Below are 27,824 nucleotides of genomic sequence, written 5' to 3' on the forward strand. Positions count from 1 at the left end.
AGAATTCAAAATTTCACTGTGAAATCCAGATTTAAAAAAGGAGCTGGAGTAGGTGGGCCAAGAGATTTACATAAATGCAGCTCACTATGTATATAATGGCAACTGTTATTTTTGTGACCACCAGCAGTACCAGCATTTCCATGCTGCAAGGTGTCTAGACTTTGTGCTGCTGTAAGCAAGCTACAAGTGAGTGTATTACAATCAGGAAGGATTCCCTGCTTTCCCCTTTCCCATAGCATTGCTTCTGTATCATGACAGCTTTTTTGGCTTCCTCAGAAGTGGCAGTACTAGCAGACACCGAATCCTAGGTGCCAGGTCACACTTCAATTCATCTGCTAACAGTCTTCCTTGCATGGGCTTCTGGCTCCCAAATAGAAATGCAATTCATGTGCCTCCAGAGCATCCTCCCAAGATGCTGTAGAGTGTGAGGTGTGCGTGTCAGGATCCCAAACTGCATGAACATTTCAAGAAATATCCCTTGTGTCTTGGCCAAGAACTCAAAGCACCCTTTGTTAATGATGTTTCCTGCCACTTCAATCCACTGGCGTGTGCAGGTTCAGACTAAAGGAACAATGACAGATGATCCTGCGGGGTGTGTCTGGGGTGTTCTCCTGGGAAAAAGCAAACCTTCCAGCACTCTCCTTTTTTTTTTTTTTTTTTTTTTTCTTTCATTTTTAATGGAACAGTCTGTTACACCATCATAAAGGGATTTTTCACAAAGATTTATAAATAGAAAAATCTCCTGCTCTGAGAGAGGGAACAACGAGATCCTGTGTGTTTCATGGTACAGCACTAAGCTGCTCAATGCTTTTTCATTACATTGTTGTTGGGCACTCGTCAAAATAGCAAATTATTCTGTGGCTACAACGAGCCTGTCATGATGACTCATGTTTTAATTAGAGGATGCCATAATGTGCCAAGCTGCCATGTATCAATGAACAACATTCAGCTTCTTCATCAAATGAGCATGCTCTCCCTGGTAAAATAATACGGTTAATGGGGTCACTACTCTGACTGGAGTTCAAGGAGGTGACACACATGGAGGAAATCAGCACAGGAAGAAACCTGCTTTTTACTTTTTCTGTAAATTCCAAGTGCTAAAGTTATCTGCTGAACTTTACAGGGAACTGATTTTAGCAAGGAACTATGAAGTCCCTATTAACAACCTTATTTTCAAATAGGGGAGGGTGAATAAATGGAGGTGTAATGGCTCAGCAACTGGAGAAGACAGAAAAACTGAGTCAAGAAACAGGCTTGAAGCCAGACCACGTAAAGAAACATGGACACTTGTTAATACTCAGATGTGTATAAGCCTTTAAATGTAAGTACTAGTCTGTCAGCAAGTCTCCCTTGCCTAGGAGAGCGGAGCCAATTTTATTAGCAGTTAAGACAGGAACTGAAATGGGGCATCCAAGAGGTTGATTCTGAGGGGGAGGGAAAAGTGGGCTTCCTTCTACTTTTGCAGCTGGAAGAAATTAAATGCAAAGAAAGCATTTGGAGCATTTGCTTCACTTCCAGTGCAAGGGTAAACTCTGCTTCAGACATCCATCCAGCGTAACCCCACACCTCCCTGTGCAAAGAGCAGCCCCCCTTCTCCTGGATACACCACCGCTCACCAGTGATTTACTCATGCATCCCTTGTTTCCAGGGACCTGACTCATTCCTGGGCACAAAGACAGCCACAGGAGTAAGCACTTTTGTGAAAGAGCTTAGTGTGTATGATGAGGATGGGGCAAATGCTGAGCTAGGTACTCTCAGTTTCATTTGTGGAAGGAACAATTACAACTTCCTAGAAGGTTATCATGGTGAGTTTCTTAACTCCAAAATAAATGCCAGTTATTTGTGCACAAATGCACAAAATTCTCAGTCATTCAGAAGCTTTATAATTAAGCCTGTAACCTGGAAAAGGGTTGACATTATTTAGCACAGGAAAAGCAAATGCTACAGGATCAATGTCTTCAAAGAAAACATTCTGTGTTACTTTTTTAGAGTGCTGAAGTGGTCCCAGCGTTTCTCTGGCAGGACCAATCCAAAGGCAAGGCCAATCCAAAGACATAGACAGGAGTTTTTCTGTTGATTTTAATGCCTTTGATCAGACCATCGTGATTTGCCAGTGAAATGTCAAACACCTAACAGAAATGAAGACAGGCCTACCAGAAGTCTGTTCTCAAAACTAGCAATACAGATACAACCAGCCATGGCATGCTCATGCTAGCTGCAATGCAGAGAGCAGACTTCTGTCAGGTGAAGTGGAATCAGCGTGCTTTATGTCTCTGCATTTGGACAGAAAAAGAGACAGATTTTGTTGAAATGCAGATGCCACCTTGGATACTGTTCACAGGACTCGTCTCCATGGGGTTTGCCTCTCCATATGGACAATGGCTAGCCGTGCCGATCAGTGCACCAGTTGCTCAGACATCTCCAAACAGCAGAAATATTTGCTCCATCTATGCAGTTTCCAGCTTCGCCTCTCTCACACTCCTCCTTTCCTGCGCAGTTTCTGGCTGCCTACTGCTCTTTGCTACTGTTAACTGCATGTTAACTGCAGCAGCATCAGTACGCTGACAAATGGAGCCCTCCTTTCCTTTTCTTAAGAGGAAAAAACTCACCAGGCTTAGGTTCTCCTCTCTGATTGTTTTTGTCTTTATTTCCTTATTTCCTTTAACACTTGTGCAGAAAGACTTGCTTCCTTTCGAGAGCACGTTGGCATCCACCGAGGGGGTGGATGTTTTCCCAGGATGGCAGTGCACAGCCTCAATGCTTGCATCAATCCTTTCTTCTGCTTCTTGGCTGGGGGGCATTTTGGAGAACAGCTTGCCATCAGAGCGGCCTCCTCTTTTTGGAAAAGCACAATTCAGAAAAGCCAGATACTAAGGACGTATGTATATTCATTACATCTCCATCCTCCTGCAGCATTAGCTGAAGAGATGAAAACTTTTGTGCCATTGAAATCAACGGCAAAACCTGATTGCCTTTCGAGATGGGATTACACCAGAAACTGACACCAACGCTTATATTCTAAAGTCTATTGATTCAGGCAATCCCAAGGATCACATAAAATGACTGCAGGTGATAAAACTGTCCATCTCCAACCCTGAATATTCTTTAATGTTGAATACTGTGAAGTAGGCAATGAACAGAGCTAGCAGAAAAACTAAGCCCTTGAAAAATCCCATGCTTTCACAGTTTTCTTTTGAAGACTCTCAACTGATTTCTTCATCAAGATGTATTCATTTGTTTCTGTTGCTTCTTTCAAACATCACATGTACTATTAAAAACGACAGTGAAATGAATTAGAACATTTTGAACCCCCATTTTTGACAACTGAAATGATTCCTTTGGCTTTCTTTCCAGATTTTTTACCCTATTTTTCTAAGATAGAATATTTCAAAAAAAAAAAAAAAAATCTATGTTGACAGTTTTTAAACTAAAAAAAGCTTTAAATCATATAAGATTTTCTTTATGCATGATTAAGTGTGCCTTGGGGAATATTTAAAAAAAAATAATAACAGAAGTTTTCACTATTTTAATATCATCAAAGGCAACAAGTTTTCTGCTTCTTGAGATTCTCAATCTTCCGTCTTGTTCTGCAAGACTGAGTTGCCAGTTCCAACACTCAGGTCACGCATGCTTAGTTTACTCAGTCCTCCCTCTTGATGCACAGGGAACAAAGAATTTCTGAACCTGATTCCTCTTGGAGTAGTGAATCACAGGAAAACTGCTGAAGTTAAACTTTGTTTAAGTATTTGTTACAAGTATCAGAATAGGCCTAAATGTTTAGCAACATGATCAAAAGTTCATAATTATTTCAATTTTGAATGTGATCTTTTTCTATTTATGTCCCTCTGGTCTTTGGCAAAATAAAGAGGTCTAAATTAATAAAAAGCTTGGAGAAGAATTTCCTACTACAGGGAAATGGGAACTAGATGGGAAAATGAGGCATAGAGCATTTTGGAAAAAGAGGAAATGTATGTGACACAGACACCCGCTTTGCCCCCCACAACAGGCCTAGTCATAGTATGTTTTCAGGCTGATAACCTGCCTGTGGTGTGGGAAAGCAATTCCAGAACTTGCGTCATTGTAGAGATTTCCTGCAAAAATGCTAGAACTTGTGAGAAAGTCCTACTGTATTTAAGATCATGTTCCTTGAAAGTAAGTTTTAGTAGAGAAACCTGGGCTCTTTTTTTACACAGTCTGACCTTCTCTGTACCCCACATGGGCTCTAGAGAGAATCCTGCTCTCTCTTTCCCTCACTAGTCATATTTTCCCATTTCCTTCAGGCTGTATAACTGGTCACCCAACCTTTTAGTGAAGCCAGATTAATGAGGATCATTTTGAAGTCTATTAAAAGTGCTGCAGAGTATAGGGCAGCTTTTGAAAGACAAGTAATCGATTTATGAAGCCTTTTGGAAAACACTAGTCAAGGTACAAGACATGAGTGAAGGAAAGATGCCCGTGTAGACTGGGACAGCAATGTGCTGCATGAAGTCCTTAGGTGTAATGTTAACCAGATGCAAAAGTACCTCTCAGTGATTTATGATGTGCACTGATGATGAAGCACGCACCATTCAGAGGGTGATTAATATGCTTGTCATAAATGGAAAGAAGGTGGCAGCTTGCCAAGAAAACTTGTCTGTGCGAGCAGACCAGCTCAATTGGCCGAGAGTGACGCAGTAATGTGAGACTGATTCAACTCACTGGAGATTTTTATTAAAGATAAGCACCTCCAGGGAAAGGTGTTTCCATGAGCCATGGGGCCTCGCAGCACATGGAAATGTGGAAGAGAAAAAGATGTGACTGACAGAATGGATTTTTAGAGACTAATCCTTTCCCAGCCATTCAGTTTGGGGATCCGTAGTTATTCTAGATCTTTGATTATTACATTATTATTTATAATAGAAAGTCCAAAAACCATGAACCCTGTCATTCCGTAGGCCACAAAAGGTAGACACTGTAATGATTCTGATGCATTCAGCCCTTCAGAAAACATTGAAAAAGAAAGGAATACATACCAAGATATAGGTGTGAATGAATTGGCAGTCCCAGACTAACTTTGAATGGATGTATACATCACTCCAAAATAAATAAATGCATAAAACAAAACAAAAACAAACTAAAATTAAACCACCAGCATTCTACACAAAGGAAATCATTAACTACTCCACCTGCTACTCCTGATTCCAGTCTGGGAAGCTGAATCTGCAATAGAGAAGCTGAAGACTGAAGGTACACAAAACCTGGTCAAATCTAGTCCTAAAGGTGACTTTTTGCATTGGACCTGCAGATGGTGGGGAAGTGGGGTGGGAGAAGCATTGTCCTGAGCATAGTACTGCTGACTGTCCAGTCCCTTTCATTGGCAAATACAGAAAGACAGACATAATAGATAGAGCCTCCAGTTCTGTACAGCTTACACCTTCCTTACCAAAAGAGTTAGAAGTCTATCATGATAAAGGGAAAAAATTAATCTGTGTAGAAAACACATGCCATGATTCAGATCAGTGCAAGTGAATTTAGATTTTTATTTATTTATTTATTTTTATTTTTTTTTTTTTTTTTTCTGGAAATAACCCTGGTTATTTTATTGGAGTTTTTATATAAAGCAAGACCTACAGTTTGGAACTGAAGGAAAATATTAAGTGAGAGAGAACATGAAAACAAACAGCTAAATTTAACAAGTTATGTGTTGCAGAAATTAATTACCTAGCTGCAACCCCCAGGGTGTGATCTCAGGACATCTGGCAAACAGCAATAGAACTGTGCTCATATTCTTTCATATTTATACACAACTCAGTCTTGATCTTTGCTTGGCTGTAGCGTAATGCACATTTTTCATTAGTAAAGCAGGCTTAGTGTCTAAGAAATACGTATTCCTCTGCAGGGCTTTTAGAACAACCAAATGGTGAGAGGACTTTTGAGGAACTAGCATCACTTCTGCAAGGAGACTGTAGAGGATGTGAAACTGTCTGGGGGGCTTAGCTAAAGATAGCCTGCTGGTAAAATGCAACATGCACTTTAAAGTTAGTTCCAAGCAGAAAGCCTAATCCTGAATTCCCTTTTTGATACTCCACAGAGACATGCCTCCTGCTGACTTATGGAGGGGTATAGCCCAAGCAGAGACTTTGATATTTGTCTCTTTTCTCCTTTAAATTGTTATTTTCTAATGTATTGAGAAGTATCTGTAGCACTAAAACAAAATAGCTAGCACTGTCTCATAAGATCTTTCTATCCACACTCCAGTATTGGCTTTGACAAACAGAGTGGGATCAATTGCTAATACACCATAGCATGCAGAGGCAGCATTAATGGTAAAACTGATCACTTCTACAGCTGTGAAAAAATAGGGCATTTAAAAACTGCTCATTGGATGGTGGAAGCAGACAGAAAGTCTTTATCACAGGAGTAGCCAGGAAGTTCCTCAGCTACAGAACATGAGTTGTAAAAATCAAATGTGATGCAGCAAAAGTCCATGGTGATAGACCCATATGTGTCTGCTGCTGAGGTGTGGACTGCTGGGCTGAAAACCAAATGGCAGAGAAGTGTGTTATGGCTTTCAGAATTAAAATGCCAATTTAAGAGACGGATAAGCAAATCTTGGGCCTGCAAAGGGCAGAAGGTTTATATATATGTAAAGTAAGATGTAAAATAAGGGTCCAGAAGAACAACGCTCATTTCAACTTACACCTGTAGAGCCTCCTCCTGCCAGAGCTATGCCACTGTAATATAGCTGTCAAAGCTAGAATCACCCCATGGCATTATGCAGCACACTTGGAGCTGCAGCTTCCTCCAGTGGCATCAAGTAGTTAATCCATCAGATGTGTGATGACTTATTTATAACAAACAATAAGAAAAAAAAAGACATGAAATATTTACACTGAAATGACAGATTATAAAATGAAATGAAATGAAATGAAATGAAATGCATATGAAGTCTAAACTTGAAGGTGTTCCCTCTGACATTTAGAAAAGGGATCTGAATTGAGAAGTTGATATTTTAGTTACATTTAGAGATCACAGATGTTTTGAAATGGATTGGTAGAGTGCTTTGGCATAAAGCTAGCTATGTGATACACTGATCTTCCCCTCATCCCGTGGAACATAGTGTAATCACCATTGAGCTCATTAGCAGTGCCCTAAAATAAAGCACAGGTTTTCCTGTCATCTTGAATTATGTACTGCTCTAATGTTTTGGAGGGAGGAGAAACATCTTAGGTACTCAACACAGCAACAGGAATAGCCTCTCTGTGCTCACATTACCTCAACAGTTTTTACAATCTTTGGTTTTCCTTTTTATCTTGTGGTAAGAAGAAGGACACTTAGACTTTTATGCTTTCAGATGCATAGGCATATTGTCCTAAGAAGGTATCTAGTATTTATCTTTTAAAATATTTATTGTATAAAACAGGTGAGACCTTTGTGATTTATACAAAGCAAAGGATCTGTTTCTCAAAAGTATTATCAAGGACACCTTCCACTCTTACTGAGACCTGAGATCAACAAAAGCAACAACATCAAGAGCATGTTGTTTCAGTTTAGCTTTCTAATGAAATGAGGCTTGCACAATTCACTATGTCAGTTTCCCTTTGTCAACACTTTGAACCTACTTCAGTCAAATAGGCCAGAAACATTGAAGCCTCAGAGTTAAGAGTTTCCTACAAGTTCCAGAAAAATATTTTACCCAAAGCATTTTTGTATAGGAGAATAAATGAAACACAATAAGGGAGAGGAAAGGGCATGCCGGTGACATTACAGGAACTAAGGATGCTGACAGGAAAGCATTAGGGAACATGCAGGGGAGGACTGGAGTTCACATATGTCCTGAATAGGTCCTGCTGTGAGGAGGAAGTAGGAGAAAGCTAGGATTGCTGAAGACAGGTAAATGGAACCTCAGAAAATTGGACATATTCACTCTGATGTTCATATTTGATTTTATATTCTAAATAAAATTATGAGAGTTCTTTGACGAAAATACTAGTTACTTGAGGATATGCTGGCATTGCTATCTTGGATTAGTGTGATTTAATGCAGATGTGAATATAAGATATAAGAACCCCATCAGATTCCTTAATTTACCTATTTTGGATACAGATTAGAGATGACTATATGGGGCTGATTCCACAGGAACTAAAGAGATGAAATATGATCACATTCAGTCTTGAACTCACGTGATGGTTGTCAGCTTGTCATGAAATGAAACAAGAAGGAAATACAGGACAAATGGAAGTTGCTCTCTGTGAAAAACCTGGTTCCTGAGAAGGCAAGAGAATCACTGGTACCTTTCCACAAGACTCCACTGACCCCAAATATAAACTAAAAACATATGCTTCCTCCTTATTATTATTATTATTGCTACAGTTATGCACTGTTTCAATATCCTTTTACATAGAAGAGCGATGACATAGCAGCTGAAAATACACAAGTGCCCTTAGATCACTGGAACTTGTTCTGGCACAGCCTAGTGGTGATGATGAAATATGTTGCTTGTCTGTATCACCAGCAAATTATGCTTTGTGGATGTAGTTTACTAATTACAGTTTTACATATGAGTTTCTCCATGGACAAATATCTTTACATGTAATAGAAATTCCATACATTTTTCTCATGCAGCATTTCATATACATTGATTTAATTAAGTCTATGGATAAATCAATATTTGTCCCAAAGAAGGATTGTTCACCATCCTTCACATGCAAGAAATTGAGGCATGGAAAAACTGACTGGCAAATTCAGGCAGTGAGATCAGTCCCAGACCCAGCACTATAGTCCATGAGTCAGCCCACAAACTCAGATGTCAGTTCCCCGTTATACTAAACACAACTCTTTTACAAATATCTCTAAGAGCTGTTTCATTTATTTATTTATTTATTTATTTATTTAATTTTGTCTGTTCTTCCACCAGGAATAGTTTCCTGATCAAATGATGTATGTGAAGTTCCTTTGGTATCTCTTTAAATGGTTAGCCTATTGAATGACTGTCTATAATAGATTTGAGCCCTGTTCACATTTGCGTACCTTGTGATCTGAATCAACAGCAATTCCTCCACAAAAGTTCTCTTAATATGTTTTAAAATAATGCTAAGAGACATGTCAACAGAAAAGAGAGGACTACTGCAGCCTTAGAAAAGATGGTTCTGATTTTCTAATTCTAGCAATAAAAGGCCCCATAATCCATTCTTCAGTTTGTACATTTGCCCCAAGGTTTTAAAATAATGAAAACAGACCTGACTATAACTTCTGTGTAAAAGCCTTGCCTATGCTGTTAAACAGTCTAATGGTGGACAAGACGGAACAATAAAATAATGATAGATTAATGATATAAAAGATCGTTAAGCATCATATTAATAAAAGATAGGATAATATGCTTCAATGCTTGGCTTGGTTTCATTGTGGGTAATTGCATCCCACTCACCAAGTGTTGCATAGCTTTCCTGAGTACTGAGAGAATTGTTACTCCGTTTCACCCCCCGAGGTAGGTGCCTTTCTGTCTGCGTAACATGACAGATGGCTTGATGTCCTTAGGGATCCTTTGCATTTAACTCATGGAGCAGTACAGGAATTCAAAGGAACAGATGTTCCTATAATGTCTGGTAAAAAGATAAGCATCTACATCTACTTTTAAGATTAATTATATCCTACACTGTCAAATTTCTCCACAGACGTATGAAAAATAAATAAATAAATAAATAAACGTTAAAAAAATAATACCAATACCATTGCTTTGGCAATTTAAAGGGGATTTACTATCAGATGAAAGCTTACTAGATTTTTTATTTCAAATCTAGTTGTTATATTAAAAAACAAATGAGGTTTTAAACAGGAATAGGAGAAGAGAGGAAATAAATAAATCTTGATGTAAAGTAACCGAAAATTTTCCTACCATGGAATAGTTATACATGAGAACTTAATATCACCCAGTGCTTTAGAGGTTTTTACCACTAGAGGGCTGAAGCAAAAGCCTCAATATGACAATGAAAGCTGCTCTTGCTACACAAGAGCCTAACACACCCTGGATTATGTGAAATGTAGGTATTGCCATTAGAGTTAACACTAATATTTTATATGCTTAAAACAATGAATATCTTGACTGAATATTTATTTTCAATGAATAGTTTATGTAAAAATTGTTTATGGGGAAAAGAAAAAAAAAAAAAAAAGAAGAAACCACCACCAACAAACGAAGAAGCTGTTCCTTGTGGCCTGACAAGCAAGATCATTATTTTGGCATTGCTTTGGGCTTTTGTAGTTCCATGGTCCCAAAGAAAGTAAGAAATTTATTTGAAGGTGACATCAAATTCCATCAGATTCAATGGATAACTGTCATAAGCAGAAGCAGGAGTTAAATCATGACTTTTGAGGCATATTTATGCTACCTCAGTCCCAAGCGACTTAACATTACAGACATACATTTAACGGCATAACTAAGATTTCTCAATCATAATTTATTTCCAAAGTCAAGACTATATCAATAAGAACAGTACTGTGTTGCCTTTTAGTTGATAGGGAAAACAAAATCTCTTAGCTTGAATGTGTGTAATCATAAGAGTTTAAAGTGATAAGCATATGATTATTTTTAAAAAATGGATCACAAAATACATATACATTTGGAACCTCTGTGTGTCTGACACCTAGGAAAGAGAAAATTCATACCATAGTGTATCAGCAGCAAAGGTAAGGTCAAAAATGGAATTGAAAATTGCATTTTTAAATTACCGGAATGTATAACTGATGAAAATTTTAGCTTTGGGTGTAGTTTGCTTCAGCAAAACTAAATCTTAGGGAAGAGAAATGTATATTGGTGTGTAGATTTTGTAGTCTTCTAAATGGATTATGCTATATTTAGAACCTATTCAGAGGGTTATTATAGAAAAAAAATGAGATTAGATATGGGGTAATATAAAAAACTGAGCAAACAACCACAGTTATAATTTTTCATCTCTTTTTGCTTAATTTGTTGAAATAACCCAGTCAGAAACTTGTATAAAGGGACTATTTCTAGAAACAAAGGGGCAGGTAACGACTCAGTCCTTTGGCCCTCAGACAAGCAAAAGAAAAAGAAAATCTTATCAAATAGAATTTTATCTAATTACAAGATTTCACGATTAAACAATCAGCTTTCTGCCCCATGTGAAAAACTAAAGGCATCTGCAGCATTCTGCTGGATCTACTTTATATTATATTATATTTGTTATATTTATTACATCATACCTTATTATATTATATTATATTATATTATATTATATTATATTAATTACATTACATTATATGAATATCCCACAGACAGTCTTAGTGCTTTCTCAGGAAAGTGTGTTTTTTTACTGGGTGGCTTTTGACTGAATTTCTTTGCTTCTGGGTAATTGGTGACCATTTAGCAGTGACAGCCAGACTAGAATTTTCTGCATGATGAATCTTCTTCCATTTTACCTGCCCCTGATGCCAGTGGAAAGAACTCACAATGATTTCAATTGAGTTTGATTTCGGCCTTTTGTGAGAGGATTGTGTATGTGACAGGTATTCATTATAGAAATAATTATTGCTAACAATATTGATAACATGTATTGTTATGCATTGTTTCATCTAGAAATAGCTTATTCTACCAAAATTAAATAACTAATAAATAATGATTAAAAAGTTGACATCTGCACATCTTCTACAACACTACTGACATTCACTTTCTACTTTTCTCATTAGTCCTGATCTGAAACCAGAACAGCTGACTTGGATCAGGATGTGACTCAGTAATATCTGGATATAGTATGTAATAGTCATAAAATTCCTGCTTCAAATGGCTATAGCAGCAGCCTATTCACAACAGCATTTTACTATCCCAAGGTTATTTGCTATTCTGCATGTTTCATACAAGTAAAGACTCATTCTCCTCCATTAAGTGTCTATAAACAGGAATGTTTTATCCGGCCTTTAAACCCATTTGCATTTGATATGACAGATTATTTCTCTTTTCCAGATCAGTCATAATTTACCTATTAAATGTTATTATTTTAATAATAATTACTGCTGCTACATTGAGCCATGGCACCAATGTCAGAGCTGAGCTTTCTAAAGGAGAGCCAGAGCTCTTTCTTGTATGTAGCGTGTAAAGAAATGAAACACCCTTGCTCTGCAGACTTTACGATCTCAAATTCCAGCTGAAAAAAAAAGTGCTCAGTAGTTTTCTGAAAGGCTTGCATTATGGAATCCAAACCCGTCTCACCCCTACTAATGTACACAGGTTTCCTTTGAGCATCTGCAATGGCACACTGGAGCCACAAAACACTGGGAAGACTTGCTTATGTAACTGTCTAGGTTTGCATGTACTGGGAAAAAAAAATCCTTTCAGCAGTGCAATGGTAATAACGATTCCATACAGAAAACTATGCTGAAAACCACATTCAGTAACTACCATGATGTAGAAAACAGCGCTATGTTATGATGCTAATTAGCAGCTTTTCAATTACATATATTTTTAAGATATTTGCTACTGTATTATTTTGTGGTTCTTTTACAACTCTGAAATGCTGAAATTCTACAGAGATTAGTCATTATGGAAATTTCAGTATTAAAATAATTGGCCTTTTATGTATAAACGTGCTTTGCTGCTGTAAAATTTCATTAACCCTCCACCAGAGGGCAACATTAGAAAAAAATATTTATATAAATCCAAAGAGCAGTTGCTTTTAGGATACTGCAGCTACAACACACATTTTCCTCGGGGAGTCTTACTTTGAAAATATGTTGTTTACAATTTGTCAAATTTAGGCAAGTGAAGGAGCTTAATAATTTTAGGAAAAAAAAAAAATGTTTAGAACACAAGTTAAACTTTTTTTTTTTTTTTTTTTTTTTTTTTGTAATTTACAAATGTACCGAAACCTTAAGATTAGTATGAAATATAACATATATGAGTTAGAAAGAAATAATCTGCTTTGCTTCTACAATCTAGTGTAAAATGATTAAAGTCAGAAAATTACTGTTAGATTCTGGAAAGAAAACTGTGTTGTCAGAATATGCCACACTCACACCAGTGCTGAAAATACCACATATCAAGTCTAGATGTTGTATTGGCCTATTCCAACGCAGAAATGCAGAGGATACAAAAGATATGAAAATAGTACGTGCTTAAGAGAAAGTGGCCACTATGGAATGCCTAATGTGATATAAAATAAGCTGCACAAGCGAATATGGATATAGAGATAAATACACCTTCCAAATGGACGTTACCCATTTATAGCAAGAGCAATACTACTTGCAGCTAACGCCCTGCTCCCCAGAAGCGTGGAGGACTGCACGAAGGCCATGTCCTTCACACGCTCGGTGGAACAGCGATGCTCGCCCTGTCTCACCCCAAGTCCCGGGGCGAAGGGGGGGTCCCCACGAGGCCCGTCCGGGGCCCCCCGTGCTCGGGGGGCGGGCGGAGGCGGGGGCGCGGAGTGGGCGCGGTGCTGTCCGCGGTGCTGAAGGGGCGCGGCGCTGTCCGCGGTGCTGCCGGGCGCTGTCTGCGGTGCTGAAGGCGCTGTCCGTGGTGAAGGACGGGGCGCAGCGCCCTGGGGGTGCCTCTCGGCCGCCGCCGCCTCGGGGCGCGACCCGCGGGTGGGCGGTGGGGCGGGAGCAGCGCACGGGCCGGCGCTCCGCGCCCTCCGGCGGCTGTAGCCAAGGGGGAATTTCGGGCTGCCTGCCTGCCTACCGCGGCCAACAGCACCCCTCCCCCTCTGGCTTTACAGCCGGGGAAAACGCCAGCGTCAAACGGAGATTTCTTGGAAACGCTCCCGCGAGGGGGGCTCCGTCCCCTCCCAGCCGGGCATGGCACGCCGCGAGCCCGCCACCTCTGAAGCCCGCGGGGCCGAGGAGACTTTCTGACCGTGCCTCGCAACTCCGCGCTGCCGGGAGAGCCAGGAGCTGCCTGCGGCGCTCTCAGCCTCCCGCTCGCTGCCGCACACACGCGCGCTCCCTCGCCCTCGCCCTCTCCCCCCCCGGCTCCGCACGCCGTCTCTCCCTCTCCCTCTCTCTCTCACACACGCGCGCACGCTTTCTCTCCCTCTCCCTTTACCCGGAGGTGCACTGATAGCCATTTCATGAGGGGGGGAAAGTTACGAGATTAAACCAATATGAACCACCGTTGCTCGTAGCGGTGCCCTATCCAGAGCAGAGCAGAATCCAGCGAGCACCCCTGCAGGAATGGAGTCGGTAAAACAAAGGATTTTGACCCCTGGCAAGGAGGGATTGAAGAATTTTGCTGGAAAATCGCTTGGTCAACTCTACAGGTAAGACTGAGATCTATTATAGGAGCTTATTTGCTAGAAATAATCGGAAGCTTTTCTTAACCGTCAGCTGCTGAAGGAGGACGAAGAGGTATGCTTTGGGGAGGTTAGTGGCGGAGGGGCTGGGAGCTGTTTAGATAGCGCTGATATAATCTGGATCCTGGAAACTAGTGCTGAAGCTTCTCAATATGGCACCCTCGTAACTTGTCTATCTGATTCGTAGATGGTGTCAGTAAATATGTAGCCAAGGATTACCCCATCTTTCTCGCACAAAAACAGGACCCTATTTCAAATCATAATCAGCAGACAGCAGCTCCCCGTATTTTTGTTTTGTGTTAATTTTGCAATGTAGTCGCAGGATCTCTATCGCTGCCCTTACGAATCATTAAAAAATAATAATAATAATCTTTCTGAGTTTCGATTAGTCTTGTCCCTTGTGTAATTTGTCGTCAGAGGAAGATAAACACGGAGATGTATAAATAATTGATACCCGAACGATTTTTTTTTTCTTCTGAAGCTGAAACATATAGATGGATGTGTTTAATTATTTATCCATCTGCATTGAGAAGCATCCACTTGTCTTACAAGTAATGCACAACTGCAATTGCTAAACTCATAAACATCACAGTGTGTTTCTGTGTGTACACGTTTCTACCATCTTTAAGGTCTGTATACACAGATAAACAGACACAAATCCGCGCATCCCTAAAAGGGGTATGTACTAAAGTTGACACATCGTACCCCATCCAATCTAGTGACTTCAGTGACCTCCAGGACGTTTGAGAATAGCCTGTGAAAACCCAATATATTTTCGATCGCCACCTGTGCCAGAAATTACCCCAAAGTTTTCTCAAATTACAGATTAAAGCTAACTGCGGATTTATCTGCCTATTGTAGGTCACGTAAAAGTCTTTTTTCCATACCTATGCGGCAGTATTGGGCACAAGCACAAGGCTGGCCCACAGCATGAGTCACAACTTCTGCTGCCATTTTCAGGGAAGGGAAAATATCAGCAAAGTGATAAGACAAAATTAAAATTTTCATTTTAGCAGGAAAGGTACAATTTTGAAAAGCCGAAAGAACAACTAAACCCAAAAACAACATAGTGAAAACCCTACATGTCATCATCCTATTTAAACCATCTTCAGTAATCAAAAAAAAAAAAAAAACAAAAAGGAATAACAGGTAATCAGAGAAGCTGATTAAAAATATCATTAAGGAAACAAACTTTTTTTTCCCCCCTAAAAGACTGTACAAAATATAAATGAAGCAAACGAACATGAGTACTGTTTTTATATCGTACAGTGAATAATGGAAAAAGGATTTGTATTTTGCAGCAAAATTCCGTTTGAACTACCCCGTTAATAAATAAATACACCATTTGCTATTTTTTTTTTCAAGGCACAGGACTGAACTATTTTTTTTTCCTATTCTGAAAATTAAAATAGCTTTCACGTCCCTTACACCTTAGCGTCTTGCCGCAGATAAGTCCTTTCGGTGAGAAAGATACTTTTACATCATTCCTTATTCACACAAACGAATTTTTTAACTTAAAAGCACTGTGCTGCATTTTATTTACAACTTTAAGACAGTAAAAATAAGATGCGGTCTTAAAGCATGGAAATAATTCTCCCAGCAAAGAGAAAATCGTCAGGATTTCAAATGAGTAGCTATTAGCGAAAATCTCTGCATTTGCTCCAAAACACATGAGTAGCTATTAGCGAAAATCTCTGCATTTGCTCCAAAACACAGAGAACCTTTTGAGCCTGATTCTGCTAATTCTTGCTGCCCCATTAGCCGGATAAGTTAACCTCAAAAAGAAGCTCCTCTGAGGAGAACCTCTGAGGTGAGAAAACACTTCTTAAAGCGGGGTTAGGGCAGTGCCAGGGGAGTGCCGAGTGTCGGGAAATGATCACGTACTCTCTCCTCAAGAGGATGGAGCTGGGATGGAAGTGGTTAGTGTTTCTGTCCTTTAAACATCTCAGTGACTGCAAAAGAAGACTAAGAGATTCAGCACGGGGTACCTGCTTGATAAACCCGATCTTTCGTATTATCCACACAATGTTTTTAAAGCTTTTCCACCAAAGAAGAGGCGCAATGTTCTAAGTTACCTTTCGTGAATGACAGGGTTGGTGGTTTATTTAATTTTTTTATTATTATTATTATTTTTTCTCTCGGTATTTTTCTGTTGATCGGAAATGGCTGCAAACAACCGGTTCCCTTCAGATTCCTGCACATTGATTTCTCGGAGATAGGATTCCGTGTAAAAACAAGGAAGTGGGAGCGATGAGGTCGAGGTTAGAGCTGAGCGGGAAAGGTGAAACCTGCCCAGCGATCACACACCCGCAACGTGTCGCTGAGCAGATGCGATCTTTTGCAAAGACTTCTCCGGAGATGTCAGTTCTCCAAAGACAGTCATGTTTTCTTTCACTGCATGTGACAGCCATTTTGCAAATCTAAAATAAGTAGCAATATCGCCCTCCCCTACCCCTTCTGTTACTATTTCTTTTGTTCCGAGACCAGAAACAAAATGCACACCAAGCCCATTTCCCTTGGTGTTTCTAGTACAGCAACGAGAGAATAAAAGCTTCTCCAGAAGACTGCTTTAGTTTCCAGCCTATGCCTCTTGGGCTACCCAACATGGCGCCTCTGCAGTGGTTACAGATGATGTCTTCTTAATGCGCCCTACATATTTAAGCAGAAGTCTTTAATGATAGATGAGCAATTCTCAGCTAGAGCTCCTCCCTGGGTTTCTGCGGCGGGGCGGCGGGGGGAGCTGGGGATGACTAATCGTGACTCCCACAGGTCACAGCTGAAGAACGGCTGAAGGTGAACGGAAAACAAGGAGTAAACACTCAAATCGAACCAAAGCCAGCCAAAGGGGCGGGGGGAGCGGTGAACTTAAGCCTCCGGCTGCCCGAGGTAGCCGTGCATTCAGGCAGGGCGGCAGGGCTGGAGCCGGGGCTTGACTTTCCCTTCTTGTGTCGGGCAGAGTCCTAGAGAAGAGGCAGAAGCCTGGGGACACCATCGAGCTGACGGAAGATGGGAAACCCATGGAAGTGCCCGAGAAGAAAGCCCCGCTCTGCGACTGTACCTGCTTCGGGCTGCCCCGGAGGTACATCATTGCCATCATGAGTGGACTGGGATTCTGCATTTCCTTCGGGATCCGATGTAACTTGGGAGTGGCCATCGTGGACATGGTCAATAACAGCACCATACACCGAGGAGGAAAAATTATTAAAGAGGTGGGAACCCTTCCCTCGTAACTCCTCTGGCCTCTCGGTACAATTCCCAGCCCCAGGTCAGGCACTCGAGCGCAGCCGAGCCGGGCTCCGCCGCTCTCGGGGCGCTTCCCCCGCCTCGGGCCCGGCCCCGCGGCGCTCCCCGGCCCCCCCGCGGCTCTGCCCGGCCCCGCCGCCGCCCTTCGCATCCCGCTGCTGCAGGGGAAGTGCTTTTTACCGACTGTTCCTATTTTTCCCTTTCAGTTCCCAGCCCAAAGCCCTTTTGCGGTACAATTTACGGGCGGATTTTTTTTCCCCTTGTCGCACACAACCTCGAAAAGCGCAGCTATCTCGTAAAATAACTATAGGGGAGGGGGAAGGAGGACAGCGAACAACCGACCGCAAGCAGATGTAAGGGAGCCGGGGAGGTTGTGCAGGAATGTTTGAAAACACTGGGATGAAAGGATTTGCGTGGAAAAGGCGTCAAATGCCGAGGCTCGCTTTGAAGCGGCTCGGAGCAAGGGGGGCAGAAGGAGGCGCTGGGAGCTTGGGGTCAGGAGGAAGCGCAGGGAATTTGGGGGGCAAGAGGAGTGTTTGCGGTGGGGAGAGGGTCGCATCCCGGGCCGAAGCTGCCGCGGGTGCGCGCGTTATCCCGGCCCGATGACAGCCTCCCTCTGCTGTTTCTCTCCTTCTCTCCCCGTCCCTTGCGCTGGAAGAAAGCGAAGTTCAATTGGGATCCCGAAACAGTCGGCATGATCCACGGCTCTTTTTTCTGGGGATACATAATCACCCAAATCCCCGGCGGGTATATCTCGTCCCGACTGGCAGCGAACAGGTAACAGCCGGCCCCGTCCCGATGGCAGGCGCTGTGCAGGAGCAGGGAGGCCGGGGGGGGGCGGACTGGCGGGGTGCTCTGTTCGGGCATGGGGCGCCCGCCTCTGAGCTACCTGCCGGAGCGGGCCGGGGGGGAGCGCGGAGCTGCTTCTCCCGGTAAAGAAGTTGGCAGGGGAGGTTGTGGAGACGCCAGTCAAAGACCCGCATTCAGAGGCAAGCCCGGAGGTTCGTTATTGCTTCAAAGCTTGAGAGATTTATTTTTTTTTCCATTACCGAATGAAAGAATTTTATGATTTTTTTTTCCTATGAAAAGGAAAAGCATCGGCAGGAATTTTCCATTAACGCAAATGAATTTCGAATGGTCAAAAAACATGTTTCAATGAGACCTACACAATGAAAGGAAAGTGCAGATGGTGCGGGGACTTAAGGACTCGTTTCTATGGTGTCTGGCAATTTTTCAAGCACCCAGGGTGCGATTCTACCTGTTAATTAGATCCGCTGAGTATTCAAGACACATGAGGCTTTCACATCCACACTTAATGCCATAGGCTCCACGTTCGGAGAAACAGCAAAGGTCCTAGTGCCACTCTTCAAAACAATTACAAACTAAGTGCAAATGGATACTAAAATCAGCAATATATACCTTTAACTCTTCTCAGGAGTGTGCAACATCAAAGGTAGGATAGATTGCCTGGGGAGAAAGCTGGCTTGTATTTGCTGGCGAAAGAGGGGAGCTATGGCAAAAGACTCTCAAACGTAAATACCTTTTAGACAGATGCCTACATGAACAATGATGAGCATTTACTAATGGGCAGATCCTCCAGAACTTGGAAAACACTAACACAACCAGAACACAACATTTATTAAACTGGCGCGATCACTGTCTGTCAGTTTACGAGTGCCAGCTTTTTGACAATGGTTCGCAAAAGTAAAAGGTAATTGCAAAAAAAAAAAAAAAAAAAAAAAAAAAAAAACCAATTAACAGCTCGCTAGAGGGCTCCTCCTCTGAGCGTTTTTGCATCTTTGCACAGTCTGTAACTCTTGAAGATTAACAGGAGTTTTGCTTAAAACTGCAGGATTTTACTCAGAGAAACAAAAGTCTGTCCTCGTTTGCCCTAGCAATGTCCTTAATTTACATCAGTCCGGATGTAAAGTGATGTTAACTACAACGATTTGCAAGACAAAGGCTTGGACATCCCCAGGAAAACTCGGTAGTATAAACACATGACCTGGCACAGGTGAATCAAACTTTTCTCCTCTTCATGAACATTTACATTTACACCAGTGAATGCAGACCAGTTCCAGTTGTTAACCTGGATGTACTTTAACTCAGCAACTTTCATAGATGAATGGTTCATTATTAGCACCGTGGAAGCCTAAGAGACACTTCCCACAAAAGGCAAATGACCATGTAAACCACAGATTTAAGTATGGAACTACCTGTGACATGCCAGCCAGTATCCGCAAATAGTCAAACATGGATAGTGGCTGTGATTTGTATCTAGTCTGTAGATAAAAAAATGGCATAGAATGAAGAGATGGGTTGTGGTTCGAATAAGCACTGAGGAGGCCAAACCCCAAGTTAGTTCCTGAATGCCACAATCAGATTTTGACATCTACTTGTTCAACTTGAAATGAACAGAATGACTGGAGGGTTAACTGGCACCTAAAATGTGGTGGAAAGCTTGGTGTCCATACCTTCCATACCTTTCCCAAGAAAGTCTGCATCAGAACAAGTCATAGAAGTGGGTATATAGGCTTAGAGGCCCACAGTACCATTAGAATATGAGCTACTGTAAAAGCCTCTGTTGGTTTACACGTGCTACAGCCTCAGCTGGTCCCTTCATGCTGTGGTGGACGACAGCCAAGTAACATTTTTTTGTTTGTTCATTTTGTTTTAATCCTCACTGAATATCTTTGTGCCATCAGTGCTTTCCTTTACATTCAGAGCAAGTCTGAATTCATATGGAAAAACTAACTTCAGGTGTCCTTCACATTAAAAAAAATATAAAAGAATGGCCTCTAGACTAGCATAACCAGATTCAAGACAATCCATGAGAAACAGCCTTGAGCTGAAGAAAAATGGAGACTTTCAACAGGGAGAATGATTCATTCCCTGGGAGTGAAGGAGATAATGATTACATTGGAAAGATAGCATGAACGAAAGAAAAACTGCCTCCCGACTGCCAAATGTCATGGAAGGAAATTGGGAAGAGGGTCAAGGTCTGTTTTGTGAGCTTAATTTGCTGTTGACAGGGAGTTGCAGAGTGTACAGGACAGAGTTTGCTTGACATAAAGATTCAGTCTAGCAACCAATTATAGAGATGGGGTTGACATAGCTTGAATGTGTCACTAAGGTATAACACGTGGAAGAAATGACCCTCCTGTGGTATCAAGTAAACCTTTCTACACACAATGCATTAGTTCCAAGCTGGGCAGGATCCCTTTAACTTGATCCTGTCCCTGTTTAAAAATGCTTGTTGCCATTAAAGAATTAGCAAGTCTGCGTTGCTGGGAACTCTCTAACATTTTTTTTTCCCCAATAACAGCCTGTCATTGGGTAGCATTTTACTGACATCCTTTGATAATTGTACAACTCAAGGCTTCTGCTGCATAGTTATTCTGCTCTGCCTTGACCCATTGATCTTGTCACACACAGCTCTCCATTGCTTCTGGCATATCAGATTTAGTGATTTACAGATTTACAAGTAGTAAATGGACTTTCTCAGGAATTTGCACTAGCTAGTTTGGGTCTCACTTTTTCTCATTTTTTTATAACTGATAATTTTGTTATAGTCTTTTCAGCCCAACTCTAAGAAAAATGCTTTATTTAAAAGAGATATGTTTATACTGCTATAGTACCAACAAGATCAAACAAAAATGCCTTTCAAAATTGCAGAGAACATTCAGAAATACCTGTCCTGTACACTTACCTCTCAGGTGATCAGGACAAGTTGGGTTAGTGCATTGCAGAGGTTGGTGCTCCTGAACACTTCCAACCTCTGTTGACTTCTATAGCAATAGGGGACATTCGGCACATTGCAAAACAACATAATTTTTCAAAAGATATGGGTTGGGCCTCAGGTGCACCCTCATTTGCAATCAGTGAAGCTTTGAACTTGCCTCCTTTGAGACGTGTGTGAAAATAGCAAAGATTTTCCTGTTGCTACAAGGCTGGAGACCTCTCCTCCCAGAGGAGGACCTGTCTCTGGAAGGTGCTGGTACAAAATCACTACACAGGCAACCACACTAGGCTGGAGGAACAAAGGAAGTCCAACGTGAAGTCCCATGGGTAGGGTTTATCACAGCTATACCTTTTCTCTGGGTTAAGTTCTCAATGAACAATTAACTTTGTCATCAATAAAACATTATACAATGAGCAGAATACTGAGGCTTGTTCTAGTAGTTTAGAGAAGGCATTTTGTCACATGAATATCCAAGTTTGCAACTAATCTAGGTTATTTCTCATACCTGAACTTATGTAGAACTTTATACTATAAGCAATGCCCTTCTCTCCTGCGCAGGGAGCAGAGATGTTTCTCTATCTTTATCAGGAGTAAATTAGCCATGATTCAGAGGTGTTGAGACCATAGGGGCAAGAACATATGAACAGATTCCAGATACAATTCCAACATTATATACGTGTTTATTGGGTACACCCCACTCTGGTTAGTAATAGCAGAGATTTCTCACAGAAGAGTGAATAAATAGTGAAACTATTTTTTTTTTTTTTTGAAATTGCTGGGGATTCAACGCACTGTTTTTCACTAAAGTTACAATGGATTTTCACTACTGTGAGTGGGATTTTCATGAAGAGGGAACTGAGTTGCTTTTGCATTGTTTATAAGTATTTTTCTTTGAAAAAATCAAGAAAACATGAAAACTCAAGTGTGATGTACTAATACCATGTATCCAGACTATTTAATCAGCTGAGCTATTACTCATAATGGCAGTTAATGCCATTTAAGAGCACAAAGAACATCTCATTTGAATGCTTTTAAACTACAGGTTTGAATGTCAGCATTAGAGTGGCTCCCACCAGAGGGGCTATCATTATACAATTACCATGAGATGTGAGCAGAAACAGTAAGAAATGCCGACAGTCTTCTAACCCAACCGAGTCTTAATTTCTATTTAGGTCATGAAAAGAACTTTAGCTGGAGCTGATTGGACATCACCTTATCTTGACAAATTCAGAATAAATATACAACCAAAAAACTAACAACAATCATTCTCATATACTGAAATTACATTAAAAAAAGAAAAAGAAATTTGTGGTTTGGTGATTCTTCAACTATCTTTCCAAATTTGATTTAAGTGGAATGTGAAGGCCAAGATATTTAAATGTTTTGAAACAATTCAAGGAATGCAATATTCTGATATGAAATTCAGAAACGACATTTTAAAATTACATTATTTTGTAGTCTTTTAATGATTATGTTGTAAGCAGGTTTGGATGTTTTGACACTTTGAAATCACTGTCAGCATACAGTCTGGACACTGGTGCAGGTTTTCTTGCCTTTGAGCTCCTCCAGGAGGATCTATACTGCTTAATGAAGCAAGCAACTTAGGAAGCACTTAAAACCTCGAGTGTATTTTATCATTCCCAAAATATGCTTGTCTCTGCCTGTATACTGTATACAGATTACCCAGATTACTTGGACTGTTTGCCTAAGCCACCATGTGGTGTGATAGAGCCCCTTTTCTTTGAGTTTTGCACAACTAAGTGGGTAATTTTGCACAACCAAGTGGTGTAATTGGAAAAGTGATTTATTTCATGCTGGTAGACTATAAAGATTATGTGCTAGTGTTTATGAACACTTCAAGGATTTAGCCACTATTATGATAGTGCTGAGTAGTCCTTAAGCAAGGTCTATGGAGATGTTGACATTTCTTCAGCCATTTCAGGCGTATGTATAAATTTGTGGGTGCAAAATGGACCAGACAACCAGAAGATATATTTAAGATCACTTAGTAAGCTGGGTTCTCTTCAAAATAATACACATGAGGCTTAAGTGCAAGTAACATCGAGGAGTGGCAAACCACCCTGGGAAGCTGTAACACTGAGTGGTTTCCTAAGCCATTCTGTTCCAGAAACCTGTCATGAGTTTCCAACAAGATGCTCTAGTAGGGGAGCCAATATAATCCTGGGATATGTATATTTCTGTATTTAGAGCAGTCAGTGTATTTAGGTCAACGGAAATGACAATGGATTGTTGCAGGTAATTTGAGTACATGTGTATTAGGATTAAAAATCACAGATGGGATATGGAAGGGTCACAAAATTACATGAAAAATAGAATATAATGTCATATAGTAAAAAAAAATAGAAAGAACAATGTATTCAGTGTATCAATATATCTAAAACAATACTTGCAGGTAATTTGTTTCTAAAATACATAATTAACGGCTCTGGAAAAAAAATCCTAGGTATTAATGTGTTTTTTAGAAAGATATAGAAAGTAGAAAGATATAACTAGAATCAGTAAGTAAAAGCTAGATTAAAAAACAAAAACAAAAACAAACAAACAAAAAAACCCACAAAGCATAAATGTTAGTAATAACAGCTAGCACTGGGAAATTATATGCTGAAGTCTTCTCCTTTGGGTGTTAGATTCCTATTTTGAAAATTGTATTTTAGCTACTACAAATAAATGCTTTCAGTACAGGGATAATTAGGTGAAATATAAGAGATAATTAAACAAAATATAAGGTCCAATGTCACAGAGGATGACAGGCTAGATGAACTAATATTTTCTTGGGCTTAGCATTATTCATTTGTTCTGTCATTAACCTGGAAAAACAATAATTTTATTTACATTAATATTTCCTATTCCACATTTGTGCAATGAAAAGCTGCAACTGTCTGAATAAACCTCCTGCTGTGCTGTCACATGCATATGGAAAGGTACCAAGCTAGGCTGTTTTTCACCACCTCATCTCAGGGTACTTGAAATACAGTTATATTTTAACTTCTGACTCATCCTTTTTAAATTCTTTAAAAAACACACTGGAGAAGTGTAATAAATCCATTGTCCTATCAGAAGCAGTACCAAAATGCCATGGCAGGATTTCCTCACTGATCACAGTTAGGATGTTAACAGGTTAAATACTTAACATAAATCATCAAAGATTCTCTGAAATTAATGGGTCACTGTTAATGGGTCATACAGGCTTTTCTTTCCAAGAAAATAGATTTAAAATACAAATGCAGTTTTTGACTGTACATGCCAAACACTGTTTCAAAACCAGATCTGTAATAGTCACAGACTCTTTTTTTGTAAAACAAAGCTGGCTATTTTAGCTCATCTGTGTATCCTTAAGCATTAGAACTCTCACACATAAAGACCTACAGAAAGCAGAATAGAATGACAACTTAAAAAAATGTATAAGTCACATTGTAATTCTATGATAATGACTTATATTTCTCATTATCTATTAAACCACAAATCCTTGCACTATTCACATTAAGGATCATCCTTACAGAATTACTCTGAATTTCTCTGCCACCTAATTATCTCTCATCTCTGTTAACTGTTCATCATTGTCACATTCTAACCTGATTGAAAATATATAAATCAACCTTTCATTTCAAATTCTTTTTTGTTTTTAAAGTGCCATTCATCTTGTTATTAAGGGCTAAATCCTTGTACCCAGCAAGTAATCCGATAGGATTATTTCCATGAATAACCTGAATGATATTTCAGACAACTATATGTCAGAGCATTTCATCTCAGAGACCCAAAGATTTTCACAGAAAGTGTGTCGTTTGTGTGTCACTGAAATTATAATACCTTTCTCCTTAATTCAGTCAGTCCTAATGACAACGAGCATGAAATACATAAGCTAAGTATTGGTTTAGAAATAGAAGTACAAATATTTCCTGGAACTTAACATCTTTACATTTTCCTGTAGGTAGAGATATTGTGTGAGGTTTATTTCTTTTGTGAACTATATATAGCTCACAGCACAACCAGGGAATGATTAGACAAGAGCCAGTTTCTGAACCTCTGAAGACAGAAGCTGACCTCGCACTGTATGAGAGAACCCCTGCTGTCGTACTTGCCAGTTCCACCTTTCACATCCAGTTCAAAACCCTGCAGATTAAACTGGGCTATGAACCCAGGCACTGCCATTGGGTTCGTCTGTTTCCAGGCAAAGGAGCCAATACTGCACAAAAAAAGCAAGACGATTTTGTCACCTTGCTGCATTGCAGGGTGTTGTAAGCACCAGTCACTGCAAGGAGGGGACTGGGGAGACATCTATGGGCGGCTGGTCCTGCTGCTCCCTCTGCCATATGGCTCGGGGTCCTTCCATTTTTCTGTCATGAATGATGAAGCTGTTTTCACAATTTAATGATGCAACAAGGGATTTGGATAGGGGTTTTGGTTGATAAAAGGGGGCCTCAGATGTGTGACAAAAATTAATAATGTATCCAAGCCCTTATTATACTAGATTAGATGGCGGGAGGTCGGCTTTTACATATTAATGCTTCATGAAGGGCTTATAATAGGATTTAGTATGAAGGGCACATATACACATCCCCCTCCTCCCTTGTACACATATGAATGAAAATAACCTGTTTTATCACATTTCTAAAAAGACAAATAAAGCTGCTATACTATGGCTTCTGGCCACAGACTATTATGAGAGAGGATTAGTTTTATGCAATTCTCTCATAAAGCACGTTCAGCCTAAGACTGGCACTTGGGAATAAGTGTACCTCTCTAATGTCAAAGGTATCTTATTCTATCTGTTTTGCTGGGCAGCTGAGTTCATTAACCACTCCGATATTCATGGCATAGCCCCAGCTTTGTTAGCCCTGTGCCATTTTACACAAACTGAGGGCCCGATTCAGAAGAAAGAAAAAAAAAAAAACAGAACACTACATCCTGTCTATCATTCATGAAGCCATAAGCTGTCAGGGTGAGCATTTCAAATGAATGTGCCTACTGTATGAGGGTCAACAGAGTCAACAGAAAATTAGTCTATACTATAGAAAAGTCAGAGTGATGATATAATGTCACAGAATAGCTAAATATCGTCTCCTTGTAGGGGGTTCAATTCCTCCTAGTCCGTTTCAAATAAGAAAACAGAAATAGGAAATATCCCAAGAAGGATAATCAGCATGATTACAAAGTGAAAAGACAGTAAGAGTAAAATAAACATTATCAGGATTATTTAGCTTACAAAAGACATGAATGAGTGACATGACAGGGACATAGTTAATAAACATGAGTATAAGTAATGTAAATATTGCAAATGAGTGGCTACTTACAGTTTGCAGTCAAGAAGGCAACTACTGAAGCAGCGGGAAACAGCTGGAAAAATGCAAACAATTGTCACAATATAATACAGAGGAAAAATGATCTTTTCAGAAGTCAGTAAGAGCACTGCTTACATTAGCATAAATTGAAAGAAAGTAAACCACCATTAAGGATGTTAAATATGGAGGTTCCAAGCAAACCTCAAGCAGTAACATTATAGGTGAAAATATTATGTTCTCTGGTGCTGTGAAGCACCTGTGTTACACAAGGTGGATTTTTGGAACTGTTGGGATATAGCATGGCAGTGATCGTAGATGATCGTATTCTCAAGATACTAAATCCAGGAGTAATTTGGGGACAAACCATAACAATTTCAGAATTTGACTCTGCTTGTTCAGATACAGCTAACAAGAGACGGGTTACATCTGAAATTGGGACTTATTTTTGTATTCCCTCCTCCATTAATCTAAATCCTTTGATCTCATGTTTCTGATGAAATCTGAAAATTTGCCATCTGTAGAAAAGTTGCCACACAGTTGAGATACAATTACACCAGATGAATTCAGAGCAAGCTTATAAAGAAAGCTTATTTATTGAGATAATATCATCCAGATATGTCAATACTGTCAAAAAACTTTGCTCCCAGTTTTCTCCCAGGTCTTGAGCCTCCAGAATCCTTACTGCATGTATGATACCTCAAAACCAGGGTCCTGTTCACTGGGGAATATCTAATCCCCTCTGAAACAAAATCCATGTACGTTTCTGGCAGAGTTAACTCCAGACACTTATTACAACAGACTTTCTTAATCACCTCTACCTGCTTTGGTACTCCACCCCAATACACTACATACACTGGATTTCATGCTACAAAATGCTGTTTAGGCTGTCTGCATAAAAATGTTAACATCACCATCACTTTGTTCTGAAGGAATCCACATTTAACCTGAGCAGTAGGGATGCAGATATCCATAACATGTAGTCTGTATGTCACAAAACACTCCACAAAGCAGTACAGATAAAGCCTCTGAGTCCAGCACATAGCAATTATCATCCCAGCCAGATCCACAAAATATTTTAAAGCTGATTTATTTTATAGGTGTATTATATATCTCTAAATCAACAGAGACAGTTATGAATCACAGCCTAAGACCTGGAACTCGGTTAGGTAATTTGAATGAGATGGTCTTGATTTGAAACACGATCTAGCAGATTACATATTTAAAGAGCAAGCCAACCCAAAGCTAATGAGCTAGAAG

The 27,824-nt window shown here is 40.1% G+C and overlaps 1 protein-coding gene across 1 annotated transcript in view; it reads left to right on the forward strand.

The window, feature by feature from the left end:
- The first annotated feature begins 13,516 nt into the window (after positions 1-13,516).
- SLC17A6 (solute carrier family 17 member 6) overlaps positions 13,517-27,824 on the forward strand; it is a 33,701-nt gene continuing 19,393 nt past the window's right edge. The window contains exons 1-3 of the mRNA XM_032189423.1: positions 13,517-14,249; positions 17,239-17,491; positions 18,184-18,302. Of these exons, the coding sequence (XP_032045314.1) occupies positions 14,164-14,249; positions 17,239-17,491; positions 18,184-18,302 (458 nt within the window). The 5' untranslated portion in view covers positions 13,517-14,163. The remainder of the gene's footprint in view (positions 14,250-17,238; positions 17,492-18,183; positions 18,303-27,824) is intronic.

This window comes from Aythya fuligula, chromosome 5 (assembly GCF_009819795.1).
Source record: "Aythya fuligula isolate bAytFul2 chromosome 5, bAytFul2.pri, whole genome shotgun sequence".
NCBI lineage: Eukaryota > Metazoa > Chordata > Aves > Anseriformes > Anatidae > Aythya > Aythya fuligula.